This window comes from Ambystoma mexicanum, chromosome 4p, assembly GCF_040938575.1.
Source record: "Ambystoma mexicanum isolate Mex_15411 chromosome 4p, UKY_AmexF1_1, whole genome shotgun sequence".
Lineage (NCBI taxonomy): Eukaryota > Metazoa > Chordata > Amphibia > Caudata > Ambystomatidae > Ambystoma > Ambystoma mexicanum.
Genome location: NC_090927.1, coordinates 913734608 through 913759754, shown reverse-complemented (window position 1 = coordinate 913759754; position 25147 = coordinate 913734608). Strand labels below are relative to the sequence as shown.

Here is a 25147-nt window from a genome sequence, read left to right as displayed (position 1 = left end):
GGACTGTCCTGCGTTATCTCTTTCATTTGAATGTCTGGACAGCCTTATATCACTTCTACGTTAGCACCACTATGCGCGCCAGCCAGCATCATTGAGATCGGTGTTAAGACTGCTGATTATCAGCCTTAACGCTAATACCTTTACACCAGCTGATGTCACCTGGCAACCTAAGACTCGGCTCCCACCTACCAGAACACAGACCCAATTAAAACTAGGACTACTCACCATGGCAACCCAAGCTTACAATGTGAGCCGAATTAAGCCTACCAAATTCCTGCCCCCTTTGAAGCCCATTTCCACTCCAACACCCTCCAGGGCTATCAAGCCACTGCAAGAATTAAGTGATTTAATTAGCCACCTTAACCTAGATACCCACCCACCAGGAGAAACGCTGGGGATACTATCCACTATCCCAGTGACCCAGAATGACACCCCTACACTTACTTTCAACCTCCCATGTCCTACTTCACTCAGAAACGTCAAACTTGGCTCAAGATTAGGTAAAACATACAATACCTACTGGACAACCTCCTATGAACTGCTAAACTCGGGGTCTGAAGAAAGTCGCCCCAAAAACCCACAAAGTTCACAACAGAGCAAGTAAGCCGTCTAATACTCCCGACTCTAACCGCCCCAAATAACTCTGATGCTAATTAAAGGGGCACTGATCAATGCTAGATCTTTGGTAGCTCATGCAGCAGGCATCGCTCACTTGATTATAGATTAGACTAGATTTCCTAGCAATAACAGAGACCTGGCTACATGCAGCAGTAGGACCCTCCATCCCAATTGCTACCCCGGATAACTATACAGTGCTCAGATCTGACAGAGAATCTTCTAGAGGCGGTGGAATTGCCTTTATCGCCAAATCTACTTTGGGACTTAGAATTTCCGCTCACTCTCCTGGCACATTGTGCGAACTGCTGACAGTAAAATTTCCCCTCACCAACTCTCATAACGGCCCACTTGATATATAGACCACCTGGACCTATCCGTGCTTTTGAGGGAGAAATCATCACTTTACTAACTAATACTAAGTCATCCTCGCAATTCCTTATCTTAGGAGGAGATTTCAATCTTGGCTTTAACGACCCCAATGACCAAATGCCTCAGCTCTTTCGAATTCCATGACTGAACTAGGCCTGACGCAAAGAGTTCTTCAACCCACGAATGAAAAAGGAAGAACCCTAGGCTGGGTAGCCGACCTTAATTGTGAGACAACTATAACCTCCATTGAACCGTACCCATGGACTGACCATCTTCTACTGACCTTTACCATCCAAGATTGTGCACTGCCTAATAAAAATAACCTTATAGCTCCACCTGTTCCTACCAGAAACAAACGGAACATTACATTGGACAAACTCAGGCCTCCTCTCCGGCCTATACTAAATCCCATGCCTGCCTCTTCTGATCCATCTGCGTTAGTTGAACTATACAACACTATCACCCAAGCCTTAGAAAAAAGTCCACCTTTAAAATTGGGCAAAAGATAAACCTAGAGCCCATTTGAACACTTGGTTTACGCCCAATCTTAAAGTCCTGCGGAACGAAAAAAGGAAATGGGAAGCCATTTGGAAAAATAACCCTACAGCAGCCAACAAAGATAACTTACTTAAAATCCCAGCTAAGTACAAACTAGAAATACTTCAAAACAAACGAGACACCTATAACCATAGGATCAAAAAAGCTACTTCTAGCACTAGAGAACTCTTTGTTATTCTAAGAGAATTGGTATCCCCTATTCCTCCACCCGACAACTGTAATAAAGGACAAAACTTGGTGCACTAAGAACCAAAGCGTATTAGCCGACAAGATCTCTTATCAAAAATAAAATAGCTGCAAAAAAACATAACCTTTCTACTCAAACACCGCGACAACCTATCCCAACCTGCCTAAACCTCCACAACGATTGAAATTTACCCAAGTGTCCACCCTAGAAGTGGAAAACATTATAGCCTCGCTCAAACCTTCCAGATGCCAGGGATATACCTGCCCGGCATCCATAATTAAAGAAGCTGCTAGTGACCTTGCCACTTTCATCACCACTCTAATCGATTCATCATTCCGCACATGTACTGTCCCTACCAACCTGAAGAACTCATGGGTACGTCAGCTGCTAAAGAAACCCTCCCTGACCCAAGCATCCCTACTAACTTTCAACTGATTACAACAGTGCCTTTTTTACTGAAGATCATTGATAAATCCACCTACATGCAGATACAATCATACTTGGAGATAAATAATCTACTAGGACTCTGACAATCAGGCTTCAGACCCCAACATGGCACTGAAACAGCCTTGATTGGATTTGAAAAACCAGATTGACAACCAGAGAGACAAAAAGGAAACCTGCCCTTTTACTCCTACTAGATTTGTCAGCTGCTTTTGATCTCGTTGATCACCGAGTGCTTTGTAAACACTTGTCCACAGAAGCAACAGCATTGATCCATTCTTTCTTGAAAAATAGATCCAGGAGGATCTTCTCCCCCTCGACAGCAGCTGACCCTATACCTATAACATGGAGTACCGCAGGGATCCTGTGTATCGCCCACGATGTACAATGTGTTTGCCAAACCACCGTTTGATGACTTGGACCTTCTGGGTGTCACCGACACGAATTATGCAGAGGACACCCAGATCCTCATACCATTGACTGGCGACTACGACAAATACTTGGCACTGGTTAACAAAATCTATCTCATCATTCAGGTCTGGATGGCCTCACATGATCTGTGTCTGAATGATGAGAATACTGAGCTACTGATTCTAGGTTTCCCGGCCATTCTGAAGAAACTAAGCAACCACTACCTCTCATTCAACATTGATGGTCTCGACATCAAGGTGGCCAAGGAGATAAAAACCTGGGGTTTCTACCCAGACTCCTCCTCAACCTTGCGTAAACAAGTCAGTGCCACGGCATCGACAACAACTTACACTTGCAAGTTGATCCACGCTTGTAAACCATTTCCATCTACAGAAAGTTGCATTACTTTGGCCAGGGCGCTAATACCTTCAAAATGGGATTATTGTAATGCATTTTACCTAGGTGCCAGCAAATGCATTAATAAACTCCAAATTCTTCAGAACATCTCCATGACCCAAAAATCTCTCAACAACTCACCACCTCAATACTTGACGGAAAAATGTATCAAAAATATCTCCACACGACCTACAAGAACTTCTAATTCCTTCTAAGAGTCACCAGATTCAAACTGAAAAAAGCAGGTGGCAGCAGCTTCCCCATTATGGCTGCCCAACACTACTGCCCAACTCTGGAACTCCCTACCTACAACCTTAAGAGTGGACCAATCCTTCTACAACTTTAGGAAAAATGCCAAACAATGGCTCACCTCCAAAGACTTACTACAATCTTAATACTCAGATCCTAGGATCTTGTAAACAGAACCTTCTTGTATCTTTAAATAACGTTATGTATCTATTCTAGGTCTCATCATGCAACATTGTTTTTTACTGACTTGTTGCACCCAGATACCTCCAAGTTTAGAGCGCTTTATAAATATAACAAACAAACCCCTCCATCTGTCTGGACTTCAGCGCTCAGTGCCCCTTTAGAGGTTAGTCGAATTCTTATTGTGGTGTCGGTATACAGACCTTGCATCTGTTCCAGCAAATCCAGACAGTTTTTTTCTATCATTTTTTTCCCAGAGCAATTTTCTGCTGAAACAGTCAAAAGCTTTGGAAAAGTCCATAAAGGCCAGATGTATTTTCATGTTTGTTTCCAGCGCTTAGTTTTCAACATATTGATAAGAAAAGCTGCCGGGGCCATCCTCAGTCCTTTCATAAAGCCTGTTTGGAAGATGCAATTCAAGCCATTTTTCCTCATCCATGTTGTAAGTCTTTTCAGCAACAAAGTGGCATATAATTTGCCCACCACATTCAGTAGCGCTATGGGTCTATAGTTTTTTGGGTCCGTACGTTGGCCAGCTTTAAATATAGGAATTAACGTTGCTGTTTTCCATGAAGGAGGCATAGATTTTGACATCAGGATATTTTTGAGCACCAGATCTAGTAAGGTAGCCCATTGCTGAGGGTTTTGCCTCAGTGTACGATTCGATATGCCATATGGCCCCAGCGCTCTGGAGGTACTCAATCCCTTGATTAGACTGACAAGGTCATCACAATCATTCAGCAAAGTCCACTCTGATATTGGCTTCAATAGTGATACTTTTTGACCCAGTGGGGTGTCAAATAGGGATCCAAAGAAGGTGATCCAACTTACTTCAGTGACAGTTTGCCTCTAGATAGGCCTGGTTTTACTTGTTGATCTTATCAGCGTCCAAGTCTCAGCAGAAGATTTATTGGCCATAGCTCGTAGCATCACTTCTGCATACTTTTGTAGCAAAATAGCTATACGGCTAATTCACCATGATCTATAATTTGTCTTTAAGGTTTTACTTTTGTCAGCAGCCGCATTATCCATATTTATTTTTGAGCACACGCACCAGTTTGTGCAGGTCTTTTTTTCTTTATGGCTAGCTCTGTATCAGACATGTTGAGGGATCATTTCTCTTATTTACTTCATCTTTGATATAAAAGACTAAATATAGTGGTATAGTGCACTAACAACCCAGGATGTAATACTGTTGCCTCCTTTATTTGGTCTGTCAAAGTTATTACAGTATTAGCTAATATCTGCGGGGTCATTCTTAGGCAGTTTCCCTTATTAATTACCTCCAGCTGTATGTCCAACATAGTTGTTACTTTCTCATGCCAAGTTAACTTCAGCCAGTTGTGGTCGCTCTGAGCAGAGGTAATAACTTCCAAGGCTTTAATATCAGTGGTCATGTTTTGCAAGACAAAAATATAGTAGATTACCGAGGAAGATGTGCTTCTTTTCCTCGTTGATTGTCTCATTGAGTTCTTTTCATAATTGGTCACTTGCAGATCCCTACATTCCATCAGATTAAACCATAACCGTCTTATTTTTTTTGGGCTGGTGTTATAGCCAGAATCTCTAACTTCCCACTTCTCGTTAGGTCGGGGATATGTAGAGTTAAAGTCGCCACATATAATAACTGAGGAATTACTCCAGCGACATGCATCATCAATAGCTTCTGCCAATAAATCTCGCATTTCCTTTTGGGTAGTATCATTTACACTCCAGTATATGTTAATTGGAAACAGATGGGCTAGCATATTGATGTCTGTTGTTGTGGACCCCTTAACGCAGATTTTGTTCTTCCTCAGGATTGTATATTGCAGGAAAGGCCCTCTTGATATTCTTAAGTGGCTCATAGGTTGTTTTATTGTTAATTAGGGTAAGTAGACCCACCCTTGGTCTACCCAATTCTCCCTGGATTGCCGGATTCAGAAAAGTCGTAAAACAATCCAAGGTGGGTTCAGTCAGCAGCCACGATTGCTGTAGGCAAATATAATCTAATTCTTCCCACGGCACAGCTCCCCCTCTAGCAAGTGTGTGTAACCTCTGGTATGCAAAGATAACAAAGTTTTAGCCTCCTGTTGATAGATCCTGCCAGATGGCTGCTATTGTTTCTGCTTCTGGGCCAACGTAGGTGGCAGCATATAAGCCTTATTTTATCACAAAACCCCTGCATATTATTAAGTGACCATAAGACATGGTTACCCATTATGTATCCCCTTTCTAAAGGAAGGAGTACTAACAGAAAAGTGGGAGAGTTAGTGCTAGAGTGGGAGCAATGGAAAGAAGGGAATGTGGAGAAACAATGAAAGAGGGAGGTGGGCGAGAACTTATTAAATAACATACACCGACTATGAGTTCATTATTCTAAAGAGGGGTTTGTGTAATGTAATAACGAGGGTGAAGGCAGTCACCGGAAGTCTGCCATAGCTCTACAATGCACAAGTTACACGTTTTAGACAAATGTTTCCTTTTGTAAACTTAACATATTGAAAATGCTTAATTCATGGAAATCCCAGCACAACCAAAGAAAATCACAGGTTTTGAAAATACAGCAGCACTAGCCAGACAGCTGAATCCTTAAATACATAGAGGCGTCCCCTGCATATGCTTCAATACTGCTTGTATTATAACACCAACAGAAATATAAAGCAATCAAATTAAATACAGTTTGCAACAAAGAAAACCTTGAGTTATAGCCCCTTACAGCTTTCATATTCAAAAGGTGCCTAGGTATAAACTCAGAGCCCACACACAACCAATAAGGAACAGGCATTCAAAATTATCCCAAAAAATGAAATACCCACGATAGTGGTAAATGCTATTTTTTAAAGAAGAGCTTTTGAGTTACAGCAGGACTCTTAACCTTCATGTTTGGGCACTATATAGATAGAGTGCGCTATTAAGATAACTTAAAAAGCCAGGCAGCAAATTTCAAAACAGTGGCCTGGCATTCATTGCAAGTCAATGGAGCATGCACACATAGGGTCTCACGATCATACACATTCTCGCTATAGACAAGGGCTACTCAAGGATCCTTAAATAAGGGCAGAACCATTTCCAAAAGAGGCAGCAGTATTTGCTGGCTCTCACCTTATGCAAAAATATTCCAAATCTTTATTGGTAATCTCAGAATGTTGAGGTCTACACTGGTAATGCAGAGGGAAAACTTAATAGTGGGAACATTTCTCAAAAATGCCCACTCTGTCAAGCTTCCCTAGTAATAACATGCATGGCAGCCACCAATCACAATCCATGCATTTTTCACCACACTGAAAATGAGTTTCTGAAATTGCAAACAAGGAAATCCTAGGAGCGCAAACTTAAGAAAATAATTCATGCTTCAAATATTGAAAGTGGGATAGGGCATGAATGAAGAAGCATGAGCGGTGGTATACACACACTTAGAGTGGCTGGAAGTAGAAACCACTAACTTCAGTCAAGTAATGTACTTGCTGACATTTCCACCATGCACAAAGAGCAGAACGCCAGAAACTTACCCTTTACACTGAAGCTTCATATATTTGATTCCTTCCTTTTCAATGTCGCTTCTGTCATAAAACCTAGTTGTGTTTGTCAAATCTATCAGCAACCCCATTTTAACCTAAAAAGACATGAGCTAAGATGTAATTCTTACAAACCTGAATATTTTACAAGATGCATGCACATATTCAAATCCAGATCTACAAAGGACAAGCTAGTTTACCTGGGTATGGGATCTAAGTCATTCATGATTGTCATACATTGCTGCACACAAAGACAAGACCACTGAAACAGGGAACATCCTTTAGAAAATACGCACTTTCATTTGACACTGAAAACAACTTAGATACATGAACATTAGGCCAACTAATATACATTAGACACATTTTAAAATGCTTTAATTCAGATTTCTTACTTTGCATGTAGAAGAAAAAGAAAACTCACTGTAGTGATGGCACTGATAGTCCTGGTCCTCCTCTCACCTCCTATGCATACATGGGATATAAATACTTGAAGTAACAGGAACTTTGCACTTATTGCAAGGCATGACACAACAGAGGCGTATGCACAGGCATAAGTAGACGCACAAAAATGAACAGGCACACGAGAAACGCAACGAGGTGCAGTGGTTGATAATCTGTATGAAGGGGAACATGAACAACTAGCACAAGAGTTTCTATGGTGGGTAACTTCCTTTTTTTACTGTACCGCCTCCTTTCCAAAGACTCCTAGAGCTACTAAGGTCCCCAAAACCGTTTAGAGAATATGCCAGCAGCTCTACTAAATACAGCCAAAGGTTTTCTGGCCGAGCCTATGCACGACTCTATAATAGAAATGCCTTCCTCTACCAAGGACCATCACTAGTGGTAAACACTTCTCCATCAGGGCCTGGAATGCATTTAAACCCTGATTTTTCTGCTGCATGCTCGGAGCCCGTTTCCTCCAGGTAAGGTGGCATGGGAGGGGAGTACAGCCATTACTGCGCTCTGGTAAAACCCTGCCACTCCTACATATAGTTTAAGATACAACAAGGAAGAGGTATCAAGTAAAAAGGAACGTTTTAACCTGTGCTTAAAGATTCCAAATGATTCAACCTCTGAGATCCGGGGGCAGGGCATTCCACGGCCTAGGAGCTGCCGCATAGAATGCATTACTGCCCACTGAAGTCAATTTAGACCTGGGCACATTAAGCAGATTAGTTATCATTAGATCAGATCAAACTATGGATAGGCCTTCTCACCAGGGTCTCTGGGTTAGTACCTCAGAGGCAATTATGAGTGATTGTTAGAAAACAATGCGAAATTCTGGCTTCCATTGGCAGCCAGTAGAGATTTCTTCTGGCTTGGGAGACATGCTCACTCCCCTTTCACCAGTCTACTGCTCTTACCGCGCACACTATTCTGACTCACATGCAGTTTTGAGTAGAAAAAAAAATAATCACCCTTATTAATGCCCACCAGGTAGGCAACTACAGTAGTCAATTATGTTCCAACAATAGCCCTGGTCACAGCAAAACAATTTGTTTTAGACAAATTGGGAGAATCTGTGTCAGCAGTTTGGTGGAATAGGCTGATGTGGAAACAAGGCTATTAACATGGGTATGCATGCTCATTGTTTGGTCCAGATAAACACCTAATGTTTTGTCCTTTTTGCAAGGTAATCCTACATCCAGTCGATATTCCGGGCTGAGGTTATACAATCTGGACCTGGTACCCAATATCATAAGCTCAGTTTTATCATCATTGAGAGCAAGCCTGTTACTCACCATCCACGACTGAATCAAAGACTATACTTGATTGATATTCTTCAGGTCCTCTTGATACAGCCCGGACAAGGAAATTACACACAGAGTATCCTCAGCAGAGTTTGTGAAATTAACTCCCTTGTCCTCCAGTAGTTGGTTACACAGCGATGGTGAGACACAGGCTCCTTGCAGGACCATGTACAGGACTTTAACCGGACCTGCCTCTACGGTACCACTACAGACCCTTGCTGACCATTCTCCCAAAAAGATTTCACCCAGGTAGCCGCTGTGGTAGAAAAAGCAGACACCTTCAGAAGTCTATCCATCAGCAGGGCACGGTCCAGCAGATCGAACGTTGCAAAGAGATCTAATAACATGAGTACCATTTGCCCCGGTCGAAGGATTGTAAGATACTAGACTTCAAGTCCAACAAAGCTGTCTCAGTCCTGCGGGATGGCCTAAAGCCTGACTGCCATTTTTTCAGGATGTTACTTTCCAGATGATCCAAGACTTGCAAATATGCCACCCAGTGAAGGATTTTAAGCAGGCATATTTGTATTTGGCCGATAATTAGCCGGGAGGAGAACATCAAGGCTTGTTTTTTTTATTCTTTTTTTTTTAAAAAAAAATAATGCCGTGATCCATGCATTCGGCGCAAAACGCTCCTTAAGTGATAGATGAACGCAGTTGGTTATGGTAGAGACCAAATAAGGGAGGCATGATTTTACTGTTATCATAGGACAGACATCTCCCCCACAGCCAGTGGGCTTGAGTTTCCAGACGATGTCCATCCCCCTCCATCCCTCCCTCCCTCCCTCTGTGACTGATCTAAAATTAAACTTTGTCTGATCTGACACATGGGGCATCTCAGCAATGACATCCAGAGCTGCTCCAGTCCCAACACCAACATTAAGCAAACTGCTCAGCAAGGCCTCTTGTATTAAGGTGCACCAGGCACTATCTTTAAGACAGCTGCTGTTCTTTTGGGACATGGGTTTCTCAAACTCCCTCAGAATCTTAAACAGTTCTTGCAAGTCCTATTTGGTGTTTGTCATTCTGGTATTAAACATGGCCTTTTTGGCTTCAATAGCAGCTATTTTATATAGCTTGACTGCACCTAGGTAGGCCTCCTCATCTTCCAACACTCTGGATTTAATCCAGGAGTCAAGAGTTTCCTTTTTTTGGCTTTCATCCTATGTAATTCAGGCAAGTACCAAGCAATAACTTTTCTCTCAAGTAATGGTCTTGTCTTACATGGGGCAAAGGCATTGACGGCCTTGGACATAACATCTTGATACATAGAAGCCAAATCAATGACCGATTCAGATTTGTTATGTTCAATGTTAGCAGTGATATAAACACCTCCATTTCCTCTGGAGAGAGCTTCCGAACATTTCTAGATGTCAGCATAGTTCTAGCTATCTTAAGATTGCTCAGTTGCCTGGGCACCCTTACATCAAAGCTTACAAAAGGTCTGACCACAGACAGCGGGGACACAGTTGGCTCATTAACTAAGGTATTAAATGTCATGACCCAATCTAATATCTTGCCTTTATGAATCTGGTGAATAAAGCCAAAATCTTTAAATAATTAATCCATCCTCATAGCAGCCTGGTCTGATGGATACATTAAAGTCTCCCACAAGGATATATTTAGAAGTAGGTTTTAATTGCAGAAGGAACATACTGGCCCTTTGTTCAGCAAACTCTGGCATGGGTGTAGGTGGTCTGTACAGCAAGATACTGTGTGTAGTATTCGCATCAGCCAAAACTTTGGGTTTCTGCCACCCATTATCTGTGATGCTTCTCCAGCTTGATCTTGTACAACGGTAATACAATAGGTAATGCAATATACATATACTCCAGAGGAGTCATTGCCCCCATATGGACAATCCTTATATTCCCAAAAACGTTTAGTTATGCGTCGTACACAATGTTTTTATATTCGTTACTAGCCGTCCTCCGTACCCACCTCCCAGTTGCCCCCTGTCCACGGCCCCTCCCATGCACACACACTCACCCTCTTCGCACCCAATCACCCACACTACTCCTACAGGTCCTTTCTTGGCCTTCTCCTACTACATAATGATAATCGAACAGAGCAAAAGAAATAAAAACAACAGGCCAAAATATTAACCACTACCTGGTCTCCTTCCCCCACACAAACTATATTGGGCAACCAAGCTCGCCAATTATACAGAGCTCCTACTTTTACCTATATTTATCACACTAAAAATATGCTCCACCTTCTCCCCTTAACCAGAAAGGATACCCACACTCCTGTTTTCCTCCTCGTTATCTCCTTAATAATAATAATACCACCAATATAAAAGAAAAAATGCACAAACCACCACGTGGCCTTTCACACTCTCCCTTTTCTCACACACAGTCTCCCCACTCACTCTTACCCCTGTTGTCGCTCCCAAGAGGTGCACTCACATCTACGTGTTCACACAAGTGCTCTGTCACAGGGTCCCAATAACAGCCTGCACCCTTATAGGAGCCAGGCCCTGCTCCAAAAAGCAGACAGGAATTCTGTTAAAGTGTCTCCTGTAAACCGTCGTGGTCACCAAAAATGTAGAGAAACCTGCAACACTCACACCAGAAAAAATGCGACCCACCAGGGAAAAGGACTAGTACACCTCTTGCAAGGAGAACAATGTTTTATTTCCACAAAAATAAAGATGCGCCAGTAAAGCACTCTGCTGCCATGGAACGTTCTGGCAAAAACCAACACTTTAAAAAAGGTACATAGCATTTTTGTAATTTACATAGACAGGCTACCTGCTCCCTAAGGGATGCCAGGACATTGGTCACAGCCCCTTCAGTCCATCTTCTTCCACGTGAGGTTCTCCTCGCGCATCATCAGGCATGAAGCTACAATGAATTGCGCATTATATTAAGAAAAAAAACAACATGCTCCATCTCTACGCTAATGTTCTCCATGTATTGCAGACAAGGGCTAAGAGGATACTTCGAGGTCATTGCATCGCGCACACACAAGCTTCATTCCAGACAAGTCAGTGCCCATCCAAAGATAGTCAACCCTCGTTTTAGATGTGGTGCTTTACCCCTCCCGGCACCTCACAGCATAAATCACGTGCCCTATGGTGAAGGCAACTCTGCTTTCTGATCTTTTTGGATCGATTGGTGGTCTAACAGTTTTATGGTCAGTGATCGGGGATTGACTGGTAGCGCCTGTAATGCTGGGATCTTGGCATAAGGGCATCTGAGCGCTAGTACTTAAGAGTTGGGACGGGGGGGGGGGGGGGTTCGGAGGCTTGTAGCCTTCTTCTGGGATCGCTTTTCGCAGAGAGCTCTCAACAGCCTCGTGGCCTTGCAGGACAAATTCCTTCTGGGATACGAATGCTGGCAACATGAAACAATGAAAGGTCTATGAATCTCTGCTGCTCTGGGCTCTCACCGGTGCCCATGCTACAAGCTATTCCCACATGCAGACACTTGTTTTCATGTGTGTGGCTTGGGCCTGCGTCCCTGGCTGCAGCAAAAAGCTAGGCCTCAATTTCAATATGGCTGCTACTATCTAAGAAGGCGTTTGATTTCCAATTTAAAACCAAAGCACACACCACCCTCTGCACTATAACCCCGATCGACACTCCCCTTCCCCCCCATAACGTTCTCGAGACCCTACTGCACACTTCCAGGCCTCTGCCTCATTCAAAAGCGCTTGGGGCTCTGGGACAATCAACCCCCTTCCGAACACTGTGATGTCATATTTTTGAGAAGCAGTACTTCCTAACGAGGATCGGGGTGCTTATGGACTACCCTCACGTGTAACAGAGGTACTGTCTCTGACAAACGTTCGCTCTTTGAAGTGGAACTTCCCACATGATGTGACTTGTGTCAGTGTTCCAACACTTCAAAGCTGGAACATGGTCTTACATCGGCCACGGATACCGCTCAATGCAGAGCAGTGCCATGAGATTAGCTTCTTTGGTTCCAAGGTTGATGCGCATTGGTGTAAATCAACAGGACCGCTGTATATTGCCCAAGAGGGATTAGACTTGGCTTGCATCTGGAAGGGGAACCCAGCATAGCCACTGTACGGGCATCAGAGAAGGCAACAAGGCTGCCATGCTGCGCAGTATTGTCTGGTGACGTATTAAATTTCATCTGAGCTAAAGAGCCCTTTTGAGCTGTGACAAAGTTCTGGTAGCATGTCAGGCCAAGGCATCACAGAGGGTTTCAGAAGGCAGGCCTGATCATGCCTTAGACTCAGTTTTCTGTGAAAGGCCAACCACTACTCACACACCCCCTACATTCAGCCCGGGTCTTGGAGAATTTTACAGTGTAAGGTGTGACAAAGTGCCCCATGAACCCGTAAAACAACTACGAGCCATGGATTCTCCACCCCCCCCCCCCTTGTGATGATCGGACCTGCAGCACATGCGCAGGAAAACTAAACGGAGCAACGGCCAGTCGCAGATGGTCAATGGAGAAGTTGAGTTGAGAAGAAGCCTCAAGCTGAGAGATTGTAGGAGGCAGAGGCAGAAGCTGAAAGAGGAGGCTTGTAAAGCTGGGTGCGTTGACACCATTACCCATGCCAGATACTGAGGAGGTCAGCAGTAGCGAGAAAAATGAAGTGCTACTCACCGGAGTGACTAACGTACTCCTAGTCCATAGTACCGTTACCTCTATCCTAGCTAGGGATGGAAACTAAACCTTTTTCACCAGAAAAATAACACTTTCCCTTTAAATGTATACATGTGCGGGGACACGGACCTGGGAGCATGCACTCCCTTGACCCCCCCCCACTGGCGTCACACTGCAGTCCCCTTTGACGCGTCGGCTGCATTAAACTGCTCAGCCTCTGCTCTTTATTAGGGGGAAGGATTGTGGGACATATGGAGGCAAGAGGACTATGGACTAGGAGTACGTAACTCACTCTGCTAAGTAACAATTACTCCTACGTCACGTCCCTTTTCCTCCATCCTGTATGGGCGACTACCACTGATACAACCGCCTTGGGGAGGAGATCTTGACACTCTAGGCAAACAGGTTACTAAGGACAGCCTGGCCAAATGCTGCATCAGCACTGGCACTGGTATCCAAACATTAGTGCTTGCAGAAGACCGATGGGGTAGCCCATGCAGCTGCCCTGCTAATCACCTGCCACGGTACGCGACACTGGAAGGCAATAGCCGCTGCCTTGGTCCTGATTGCGTGCGCGTGCATGCCCCTTGGCGATACCTTGTGCTGAGCTTTGTATGCCTCTTGGATGACTGCAATCATCTATCTAGTTATTGAAGCTTTGGACGCTTGCTGTCCAGGTTTTTCCCCGCCAAACAAGGCGTCCATCTTGCGAAAGCCCATGGTTTTGTCAAGATAGAATTTCAGCAGACATTCAAGCAGTGGAGAACCTTCTCAGCGTCTTCCTTGGGGTTTGGGAAGAAGTTGGGGAGCACAATTTCTCGGTTAATGTGGAAAGAGGAGACAACTTTTTGGAGGAACCTGTGGTGAGTGCAAAGCCCAACCTTGTCCTGATGAAACATGGAGTAGGGCTCGGAAGCCACCAGGGCCTGTATTCTGCTAACTCTGCAAGCTGACCCAAGGCCCACTAGTAATGCTGTCTCGAGTGTGACCAATCTAATGTCCACTGTGGCCATAATGGTTTGTCCACTAGGGCGCAGAGTACCAAGTTAAGGTTCCACACTGAGTCCAGGCGTACGACAGGCGGGAACTGCCTGGATAACCCCACCAGATGTCTTTTCACCACTGGGTTGGCCGATGAGAAAGCAAACTTGTCCGAGTTCCTGTATGCCTGGTCCAGCATGCAAGTTACAGGGTCAACTCCTTGGACCAGAAGCAGAATCTGGTCCATTTCCTTTTGTACTGTTTACAAGTAGCCTGACTCCTGGCACCTTGGATGATTTCCATGTTGTACCGAGACAGCTGGAGAGGTTGAGTTACATGCTCAGGTACCAGGCTGCTAGGGCTAGCCTCTCCGGAGGAGGGGTGGAGAACCGCCCCATCTCCCACTGCTGAACCAGAAGCGGGCCCTTCCCAACGGGAGTGGTACCTCTGGCTGGAGAACCAGGGCCTAGCTGGCCATTGAGGCGCTAAGAGAAGGAAACGCAGCCGCTGGGTCTGCCTGATCTTCCGAACCAGCTTATGGAAGGAGAGGGGGGGGGTAGGAGGAAATGCATATGCCCACATCCCGTCCCAGGGTATCTGAAGCACGTCCCTCAGGGAGCTGTGCCCCCTGCAACCCCAGGACGGAAACTAATGACAAGTCCAGTTGATCTCCGTCACAAACAGGTCTGGGACTGGGTGATCCCACCTGGTGAAAATGTCATGAAGGACCCTCTGGTTCAGATGCCACTCGTAGATGTCGGAGCCTAAGCGACTGAGTCTGTCTGCCTCCAGGTTGGACTGTCCCGCCAGGTGCACCGCTGAGAGCCATATGCCCTGCTCAATCGCCCACTCCCAAATGCTGAGGGGGCAGGGATATGGTGTCCCCCTGCTTATTGAGGGGCTGATCCACAAAAGCATCCATTAGTGACTTTAGATATCAAATCACTATATACGAGTATTCCCCAACAAGCCGCTATTGATGGTGTATATGAATATCTCATCGCAACCAATAGGAGGACCAAAGCTCCACCTGAATTCATCATTGAAGTTATGACACTAGCCCTTTGCAAGAATTTCTTTGAATTTGACAAACAGTTTTATCTGACGATCAAGGGAACTGCCATGGGGCGGCATTTGCCCCCAAGTTTGGCAGTTCTTTTCATGGCCAAATTTGAACAGAAGTTCATATTTAATCAAATCAATATGTGGAATGACAAAATCAAACAATGGCGTCGATACATCGATGATGTCATATGCCCATGGGAAGGATCAGAAGACATTGCAGAATTATTTTGTCTGGCTGAACACCTGCAGTACAGATATACAATTCACAATGGAATACAGCAAGACCACTATTAATTTTTTGGACTTGACGATTGGACATAACCAGGGCAAATTAGTTTGCAATACCTTTCGCAAACCTACCAATCGTAATACCCTACTGCATTTCCAGAGTGATCACCCGAAACACATCAAAGATAACTTACCATATGGGCAATTTCTGCGCATACGAAGAAACTGTACCTCTCTAGATGACTTCTACCATGACGCTGACTTGCTTAGTATAAGATTGCACGAAAGAGGTTACCCGAAGAAGTTGGTGTCCAGATCTTTGAAACAGGCACGATTCACATGCCGGGACTCGCTCCTTACTCCCAAAACTCGAGAGGGACCTCAAGATCAAATTACATGTGTGATCACTCATGGCCAGCATGCCTTTCAAATTAAACAAATTGTTCACAAATACTGGGCCATTGCCCGCCTGTGCCTCCCGAACCAACCAAAACCTCGATTTGCATACAAAAGGGCAAGGAACATCAGAAAGCACTTAGTGCACTCCATGTATATAAAAAAATCCCTGCAAAGTAATCTTTGGAACTTGCGACCATTAAAAGGACATTACCCATGTGGGTCCTGCTCGGTTTGTCAATTTACATACAAAATACAGCAATTCCGATTTGGACAAAAAACCTGGATCCTTAATGACATTTCCAATTGTAAAACCAACCAAGTGGTTTATTACATAGAGTGCCCCTGCAATTTACGGTATGTTGGGCAAACTATGCGCAACATTGGCACACGGATCTCGGAACACCGGTCACGTATCAGGTGCAAAAATCTCACATCTCCTCTGGTTCAACATTATTTGGATAAAAAACACACCACACAAGATATCAGATGGTGGGTCATTGAAAGAGTCGGCAACGGGCCCAACATCCTAGGTCGTCTTTTGGACCTAGAATGCAGATGGATACACAGATTGGATTCCATAGAACACGGTCTCAATGAACAACAAATCTTCCCGCATTGATGGGACTGATTTGCTCCACTGGGACCCTCAGACATACAATCAATCAGTGGGCTTTCATTTTGCCCTGAACTAGGTTTAGCCAGTCAATGAGACACCCCGATCCAGGAGACACCTCTCAGTCGTAATTTCAACTGAAATGCTACTCTTAAAGAGTATGTAGCCTATTATACCCCCTCCTTTTTCCCCCTCTTTGTTAAACACAGGGGCATGTCAGTACTCAACAGCACTTCCTTGCGCACTGCACCGCAGATAATTTTTGCCTGCTTTCCATGAACACAGTGCCGACAGATGCAGCACTTAATTTAGGGAGTGTGACACTGTTTCCAATCAGAGCACAGCTCACGCTGTGCCTTGTATGGTCAGCAAGCACACACCCACCTTTCTGACCCAAGTCCGGGCTCATGCCCGCACAAACAGTCTCCCGTACAGGAGCAGACTCACCCGTGAGGGCGCCCTCCTTACGGCACACACTCCTCAGCTCGGTGCCTCTCAGCGACCCTTACAGTTTTTTGACTTCTCTCGCCAGTTCCGCTGGCGTGGTTTGGAGCGGTTACTCCGCCCCCAGGGCTTTCCTTAGTCACTTCGGTCTGGTTCCGCATTCCTGACGCAAGGACCAATCAGGTCACTACACTCTCCGCTTTTCGATTGGTTGCGAAACACACACACCCTCCTTATTTACAGACGCCAGCAGTGCAGGCGCTCATAGCCTGCAGCAGAGCGCCGGCTGGGTACTCGCAACCGCATCCCCAGTTCCATTCATTGCAGACCAGATGAACTTAACGTGTGCTCATAAGCACACATGAACTATGTCAGGCACGAATTTGTACATGCTTTTGAACTACTCCTCAGGTAATGCTAACAGCTTGTGCCTTGTGACACGTTCACTACAAGCACTTTTTTTTTTAAACCTGTCACTAAAGGCTTCTTTTGTCTCCTCCATTTTTCTTCGCACGTATAGGAGCTGCCAGGCACCAGTTCTTTAGCTGCTAGAGTTTTACCTTTACGGCGACAACACTTTCGAGTAGAGGCACGTTCGGCCCTCTACAGCTGTTCTATTAAAAGACTCAGGGAGCAACCGAAGCACAAGCTCAGGTATCCCACTATCTGCATGCTTAACTTTGTATATATTGCATGAGCATTTCAGATTAACATTAGCCGCTTCCCTCCCACTCTGGGTGGGTGCACACTTTAAAATAAACTCAACATGTCATTCTGTGTTTGACTTGTACTACTGCTCTATATGTGAAGCACGCAGCTTTATTAGGCTCTTTTAAAACCAATCCTTTTAATCTGTTTCCAGAGCATGCTGTTCCTGTGCTGCTCACTTTGGGTCCTTGCTGCACATTCTCCTTGGCCCGCAACCATAGCGCAGCTTGACTGGCTTGACCTGCTCGGGGAGCCTGCCCCACATTGAGATTCATTACAAGGCTACAGTGGTGAGTTAGGCATTCCTTGCCCCCCCCCACTTTTCAACTATAGGTGCAACCATTTCCACCTTGCCCCCTTTTTTCAGCCCCACTTTGTTACTGAATCAGTTGTATACACCTGGACAACTTAGTGTCCTTTCAATAATATGTTTGTTGTTACTAATTAATCCAGTTATGTCCAGAAAGGACTAAGTTACTGACCTATAAGAATTCCACACTTATTTTTTCTTTACTTTTTCTCTTTTTTCTTGTTGTTCTTACTATAGGGGCCACCCATTTGCCCTGATGAAGGTGGTTCTCGTATAATAATACACATCCCACGGATGTATTCTCAAGTTGGATGATTCTGCCGCCGAAACGTGTACTATGTGCAAGGGGGTTGTATAAACCCATGTCTTCGGGGTTTTGCTATTATATATTGTGTATAGAATATCCACTATTGTTTGCTGGCTAGAATTCTGTTGGTTGGTCCTGGACAACAGTCCATGTACTGAATGAGTCACCAGGGTAGGACCCCACACCCGGAGCGAGACATCCGTAGTTACGATAGGATCCGACTGAGGCAGCCTGAATGACCTGCTCACCATGAGGTTCATATCTTGCCCCCACTAAATGAGCTCTTGCTGTAGGTGAGTTGGAAAAGTGACCGGGGGCACCTGGAATAGCATCAGGTCTATAAAATGCTCCGTACATATAGCTAGAAAATTATCAAAGCCCCTCGGACAGGGCCTGAACACCAGTCTGATTAAAAACTGCCAGGGAATATGCAATCGTTCAGTCAGATCTCTGACCAGCATCCAACTGACAGAGCTCCAGAATAATAATCCAGATGGCATTTCACCCCTGAGAAGTTTCCCACTTTCTGCCCAAAGAGATCTGATAAGTGCTGGAGGGGTTGTTGAATGTTGGGCACTTTATATATATTTCGAGGGGGGGAGAGGAGGGGGGGGGGGGACAGCCCCTAACCTGTAAGCTTTTGGTTGATAGATTGGATGGATTTCTGTTAACTGAGGGTCCGTTATGTGTGTTACTAGGCAAGACCCATGTGAAGTACCACTCGTCAGAGAGTCTAGGAAGCTCACAACACTGCTCTTCCTAGCAACAAAATGCTTTACAGAAAATGTGTTTAAAAAAGTCCCACAAAGCTCACATGTCTAACCAAACCATTAAACTATTTTCTAGAGCTAGCAGTAGAGACACTAGAAATCAACATTACTGCTTTCTGTAATTTCTTTCTGGTATATGCTGCCATCACATCGCCACATCAGATGAGACTACAAGCGCTAAGCATGTTGAACATATAATGCATTTTAACAACCAAAGCCCAGCTGATCGTATAATGGGTGAGGAGTGGAATCAGGACAGAAGGGGAGAAATTATGGTGGACTGATTTAAATTAATCAGCTTGAAAGAAAAAACAAAAAAAAAACACTTACTTTTAAGCTCTTTAAATAGTTGGACAGCATGCTAGGCTGGAAACGATTCTCCTCGGGTACCTGATCATCATATCTCGATCCCAACATAGTTTTCAGAGGCAAAAATTTACCTTTCGACAAAAAGAGAAAAAAGATTACACGCTGCTTCAGTGAAATGTATACCAACATTAAAAACAAAATTACTTTTAAATCTAAGCAGAGCCACACGTTTTTGCCATTTATGTTATGAACTGGTATGAAAATAAATGATGAGAATCCCAATACAGTTAAAGGAATTCTATGTAGAGCAAAGAAACTGGAGACCTAGCGGGAGGATTATTAGTAAGATTTAAGCAAAGTATCATGACTGGTTGAAATCAAACGGCTACTGTTCACGTATGCTTTTTAATTGTACTTTGCATTCTTTGCATAACATTACATTTAATTGGGGTTACTGTCATCATAACATTTCTGCTCATTCGTGTGTGTCCCCTCCTGCTGAACAATGGTTGTATGAACAAACAGGAATTGTCCTCAAGGTCTGCAACAATTTATCACCATATTTAGTGCTACCAGAGGCAGCCAACCACATATCCAAAGATTATCAGTGGAGAAAGAATAAATGGAAGGAAAAGTTTAATCAGAATGATATAAAGTTCTGTGCCAGGGGGTTTATCGGTGCATATACCCCGGGCACCGATTTTCAAAACTAATGCTACTGCTTCAGTTTGGCACCCTTCCCATGGACAACATCAAATTAGAAGGAGTCTTGTGGTTATAACAAAAGGTAGATGACATGAAGAGCCAGATAACTTATGAATAGGTCTGTATTAAAGAAGCAAAAACAGGGGGGCGTGGGTAACAAGTCATGCGATAGGCTGGGTTTCTCGTCGTCTCCCGCTGATCCGAAATGATCCTGGAACGCTCGTCGGAAGGAGGAAGCGTCCACAACTCTTTTGCAGACCCACACGTAGATCAATGCACCAAGAAGCCGCTCAATCCGCGACACCGGGAGAGTTATCAGCTGAACTAGCATGCTGTAGTCCTGAGACACGAAGGGCAAGATGGCCGGCCTTCGGGAACAAAGGATCCGGGGTTCGGTGGACCCGCGCTGCATTTCCAGAAACTGATACCTCTGCACGAGATCGCTCCTGGAAGCATAGACCGGGAACTTTGAACGCAGATGGGCTGGGTCTCTGCACTGTGTATTTGAGTTACTGCGCAGCCCCGGTCGCCTGGGTGAATACTGGCCGCGCTTCTACCTACGGAGACGTCACCCGAAGCAAGCTCTGCACCGGCAAGTGGAGCTAGGTCATCTCCTCCTCTCCAGAGGCTGATTCCAAATGTAACTGTATATACAGTCAGTTACCACACACTGCGGACAAGATGGAGACTGCAACTGTTGCGGAAGGAGCACGGCACTCAGACGGAGGCAGCTCGAACATACAGGTCTGGCAGGCGATTGGTTTTCGGTCGCTGCGCTCACATCAGCAGAGACCGTAGCACAGGAGAGAGAGTTTGTCCTGCACACTGATACGAGGCTAAGAACGAAGCACTGTGCATTTGCGACAACCGCGAGTAACCAAGCACCATTGTGGGGTCCCCAGGACACAGGGACGGCCTGCGATATGACAGGGCACTAAGGTGGGACAACACGCTTAAGGAGGGAGCGGCTCCCAAAAGGATAAACGCTTGGAAAGCAGCTGGAAGCCTGCAAGCATCGGCCCATACTTAGACACTGAAGTGTCAACTTGCACAGAGGCCGGACCCAGTGAGAGGTGCTGCACCGCAGTCTCACCTCCGCCGCGCAGAGACCAACAACCCTCATCTGATGCCCAGAGTGCCCCAAAACAGCCAGAAAAAGAGAGGGCCATATCTTCGTGCATACAGGACGAATAGGTAGTGCAAACCAGACGGACTCCGGTTCGTTGTCAAGGGATCACTCAGCCTGATGTGAGCCTGCAGTTAATATTACCAGCTACAGGAGAGGCAAAGCGCCGCCTGAGGATTTGGAAATGGTGGTGGCTCTGTGGAACCAGAGCCCAATGGCACTTTGAGCATAAACACGAGCACAATAAAGGCACAACACTGGCGGCTTGGTAGAGGACATAAGGGGGCCAGCTGCAGAACAATGGCGCAGAGAAGATGAGCCCATAATGAAGGGCAGAGGCCACAGAGTGGGGTACTGGAGGCAAATTGAAACAAAGGGGCAGCTGAAGGGACACGGTGTGAGACGTTCCTTTGCTGTACTCTAGGCAGACAATAGCCCTCTGACGGATAAAGAGACAGGGCGAGCCTGGGTGGTGAGAGGCACCGCAGCAGAACAGAACCAGCAACCTCAAGTGCAAAAACCACCCCTGGGTTCAACATGGCCTCTAAACTTACCAAAGTGAAGGGGAAGCAGACCACGATGGAGGAGTTTGCCAAATCACCACACATGACAGAAAGTGTCAAGAGCAAGGGACAGCACATGCAGATGAAATACCCCCAGCACGAAGTGACCAGCAGATATTGGAGGCAATTGCAGACCTGAAAGCATCATGGGGGGCTAAGCTTGACACTGCGATGGCTTAACTAAAGACCTCACTAGAGTTCAAGATAGATGCTGTATAGGTGGACGTGAATTTACTAAGACAGGATGTGCGGACACTAGCAGAACGCACAAGTGGCTTGGAGATGAAGTCAAACACAGCCACATGCTCAGCGAACGCCGCCGAAGTAAATACACTGCGGGTAGAGCAGAAGAAGCGGGAGGCCGGGCGCACAGAAACAACATACGAATCGTGGAACTCTCGGCGGGGGAAGAAGGATCAGACCCGACCAACTATGTCGAGACCATGCTGTTGCAGGAAATCAAAGTGGGAGCCCTCACTCAAGGGTTCGCAGTAGAGAGGGCGCACAGAGCCCTGGCAAGGAGGCCACCACCGGGAAGTTTCAGGAAGGGTGGGAAGGGAGTTGGAGTGTTTAGTAAAGGGGGGAGCGAGCATACACCTATAAATCACTGCGTATGGAGCGGAAGACAAGGGAGGACAGAGGTAGAACAGGGTATGGATAAGATGGGGGTACTGAAGATAGCGACCTGGAATTTCAGGGGGCTCAATACCTATTTAAAGAGGAATAAAGTCATGATGTATTTGAAGAGACAAAAAAAATTGATATTGCTTTATTACAGGAAACTCACCTGACAAAAGAAAAACAGGAAGTGGTGGGGAGGAAATAGAGAGGCACTACCATAGGAGCAACGTATTTGGCATACGCCAGAGGGGTAGTTACGTGGATAGCACTGCATGTCCCCTTTAAGGTGTTACAGTCCACCATAGAGCCAGATGGGAGGATGGTGCTAATAATAGGACTAGTGGAAAACGGAGAGCTGAGCATTATCAACCCGTATGCCCCGAACCAGGATGCTACCAGCTACTATACAGCAAGACCAGCCCATATCAGGGGTGGGGGGGGCAGTTATACGGGGAGGAGACTAATTGTACACTAGATCCCAGGGTTGACAGATCAGACGAGAAGAATTAGAAGCACACCCCAGTAGCTAGAACTCTGCAGACCCTATCAAGTGACTTTCGACTAGTGGATCTATGGAAAATGCACCACCAACACGATAGGCACTATTCTCACTACCCGGCCCCACACAATCTGCATATGCGGTTAGACTACATATTTGCTGCACCAGAGTAGACAGGGGTACTAATACAGTCAGAATACAAAGAGAGTCCTCTCAGACCGCTCGCCATTGATTGTAGCATGGCAGTACTCGCCGCCCAGAACATGGATCCCGTCATGGAGACTTAGGGCCGAAGCCTTGAAAGACAGTGTTTAGGGAGGACCTGAAGAAAGAAATAGTGGAATACTTCGAACACAACACCGGGAGCGTAGAATCGGCTGACACATTATGGGAGGCATTTAAGGTGGTGGTGATGGGGGGGGGCAGCAATATAGAATAACGCATGAGTTACACGAAACAGAAAAGAAATTGGAGGAGATAATGTGCAAGGATGGGCATTGCCCAGAGGAGGCGGAAACCACACGACAACTACAACAGGATTGCAGGAAGTTTTGGGAGGGATTATGCAACCTGAACTAAAAAGAAAAATGCATTAAAAAGGCAGCATGCGGAGGGAGATAAGCCGGGCAAACTGTTACCCTGGATGTATGCCCAGACAGACAATTAGAGCAGTATGGGGGCTGGATGGACAAATACTAGACACCCAGGAAGGAGTGAACAAAGGCTTTTTAGAGTTCTACCAGCGAATGTATATGGATGTTGACGGGGGGGGGGGGCGTTTATGTGATGGAAACACTGAAGGACATCAGTTTTCCCAAACTAGATGCAGTGGAGAGGGAGAACTTAGAGGTCCCAATTACGTTAGAGGAATTAGAAGCAGTGATCAAGCTCTTACCCACTAGTAAAGCCCCAGGGGCGGATGGACTCCCTAACGAATTTTACAAGGCGGAGTTGCTCCCCCCTCCCCCCCCCGCCCCCCCAGTTGCTCCTGAGGGAGACAATTATCATCCCGCTTCTTAAGCCTAGCAAACCATGCATGGACTGCGGGTCTTATAGACCGATATCCATGCTTAACCAAGATAGCAAAATACTTATGCCAGTGCTGGCAAATAGGCTGAGACCGGTTATCAAACTCAAACATCCTGACCAGACCGGATAGTTCCCTCGAAGAAGCATATCTGATAATCTCAGAAGGCTGTATCATGTCATAGAACAAACTAAAAGGGGCCCCCAGGAGGTTGCAATAATTTCATTAGATGCAGTGAAGGCCTTAGACTCCGTCAAGTGGCCTTGGCTGATGTCGGCCTGAAGGAATACGAGGTTGGACCCACATACTTGCGGTGGGTCCAATTGGTGTACAGTAAATCACTGGCTCACGTTAGGACGGGAGCGACCATCTCAGATCGATGGCAACTCAGCAGAGGTCTAGACAGGGATGCCGGTGATCCCTGATGCTGTTTATTTTAGCGCTAGAACCCCTAGCGATATATCTGAGGCAACAATATGGAGAGGTGGGGATCAGTACGAAGGGAGGGCAACATGTGATATCAATGTATGCTGATATGATGTTGTATTTGAAGTTGGATCAGATGGAGCGGACGGAGGGGATAGAACGAACGGAGTGGATAGAACGGGTGGATAGGGTGGAGCAGATGGAACGGACGGAGCGGGTGGAACGGAGTGGATGTCACTTTACATATGTATGTTGCCATGTACATCCCCACCGTTCTGCTCATGTGCCTGGTCTCGGGCCTTTTTACTAATAAACCACCATATCACTCCACTACGCTCCCTCTCTTCTATACACCATCATTCAGCTAGAACACAGCAATACCCCTGATAATTCGGCCTAGCTGTTCACATACAAACACGACCCCACTATCACCTGATCACCCTAATAAAACACAGCTAGCTGAAGTACATTCCAGCTAGCGTAGGCGTTCCTCAGGCCTAACTCAGCCAGAACCCAGTCTGGGTGTCCACCCACCAGACTGCACACATCCAACTGATATCTTCAGCACCACACCTATCGCTAGGAAGCAGCTATCATCTGACGCAGCAGCTGCACACATATCCGGTGCAAACACACACATCATACGACACGCTCTCTACGGACTTGAACTGTGGTTTCAGAGGGCGTTCAACCTACCAGTGCTTTGAGGTCATACCAATGATATATAAGACGCTATATAAATGCCAAGTGACATAACAGAACATCCCGAAGAGAACCTACAATATATTTTGGAAGTAATGGGG

The 25147-nt window shown here is 45.6% G+C and overlaps 1 protein-coding gene across 2 annotated transcripts in view; it reads right to left on the bottom strand.

The window, feature by feature from the left end:
• The window catches only part of RNGTT (RNA guanylyltransferase and 5'-phosphatase), a 2962270-nt gene that overhangs the window by 2920064 nt on the left and 17059 nt on the right, over positions 1-25147 (bottom strand). For both annotated transcript variants that reach the window (XM_069606512.1, XM_069606514.1), the window contains exons 2-3: positions 19399-19508; positions 6904-7007 (exon numbers count right to left, since the gene is read on the bottom strand). In XM_069606512.1, the coding sequence (XP_069462613.1) occupies positions 6904-7007; positions 19399-19508 (214 nt within the window). The remainder of the gene's footprint in view (positions 1-6903; positions 7008-19398; positions 19509-25147) is intronic.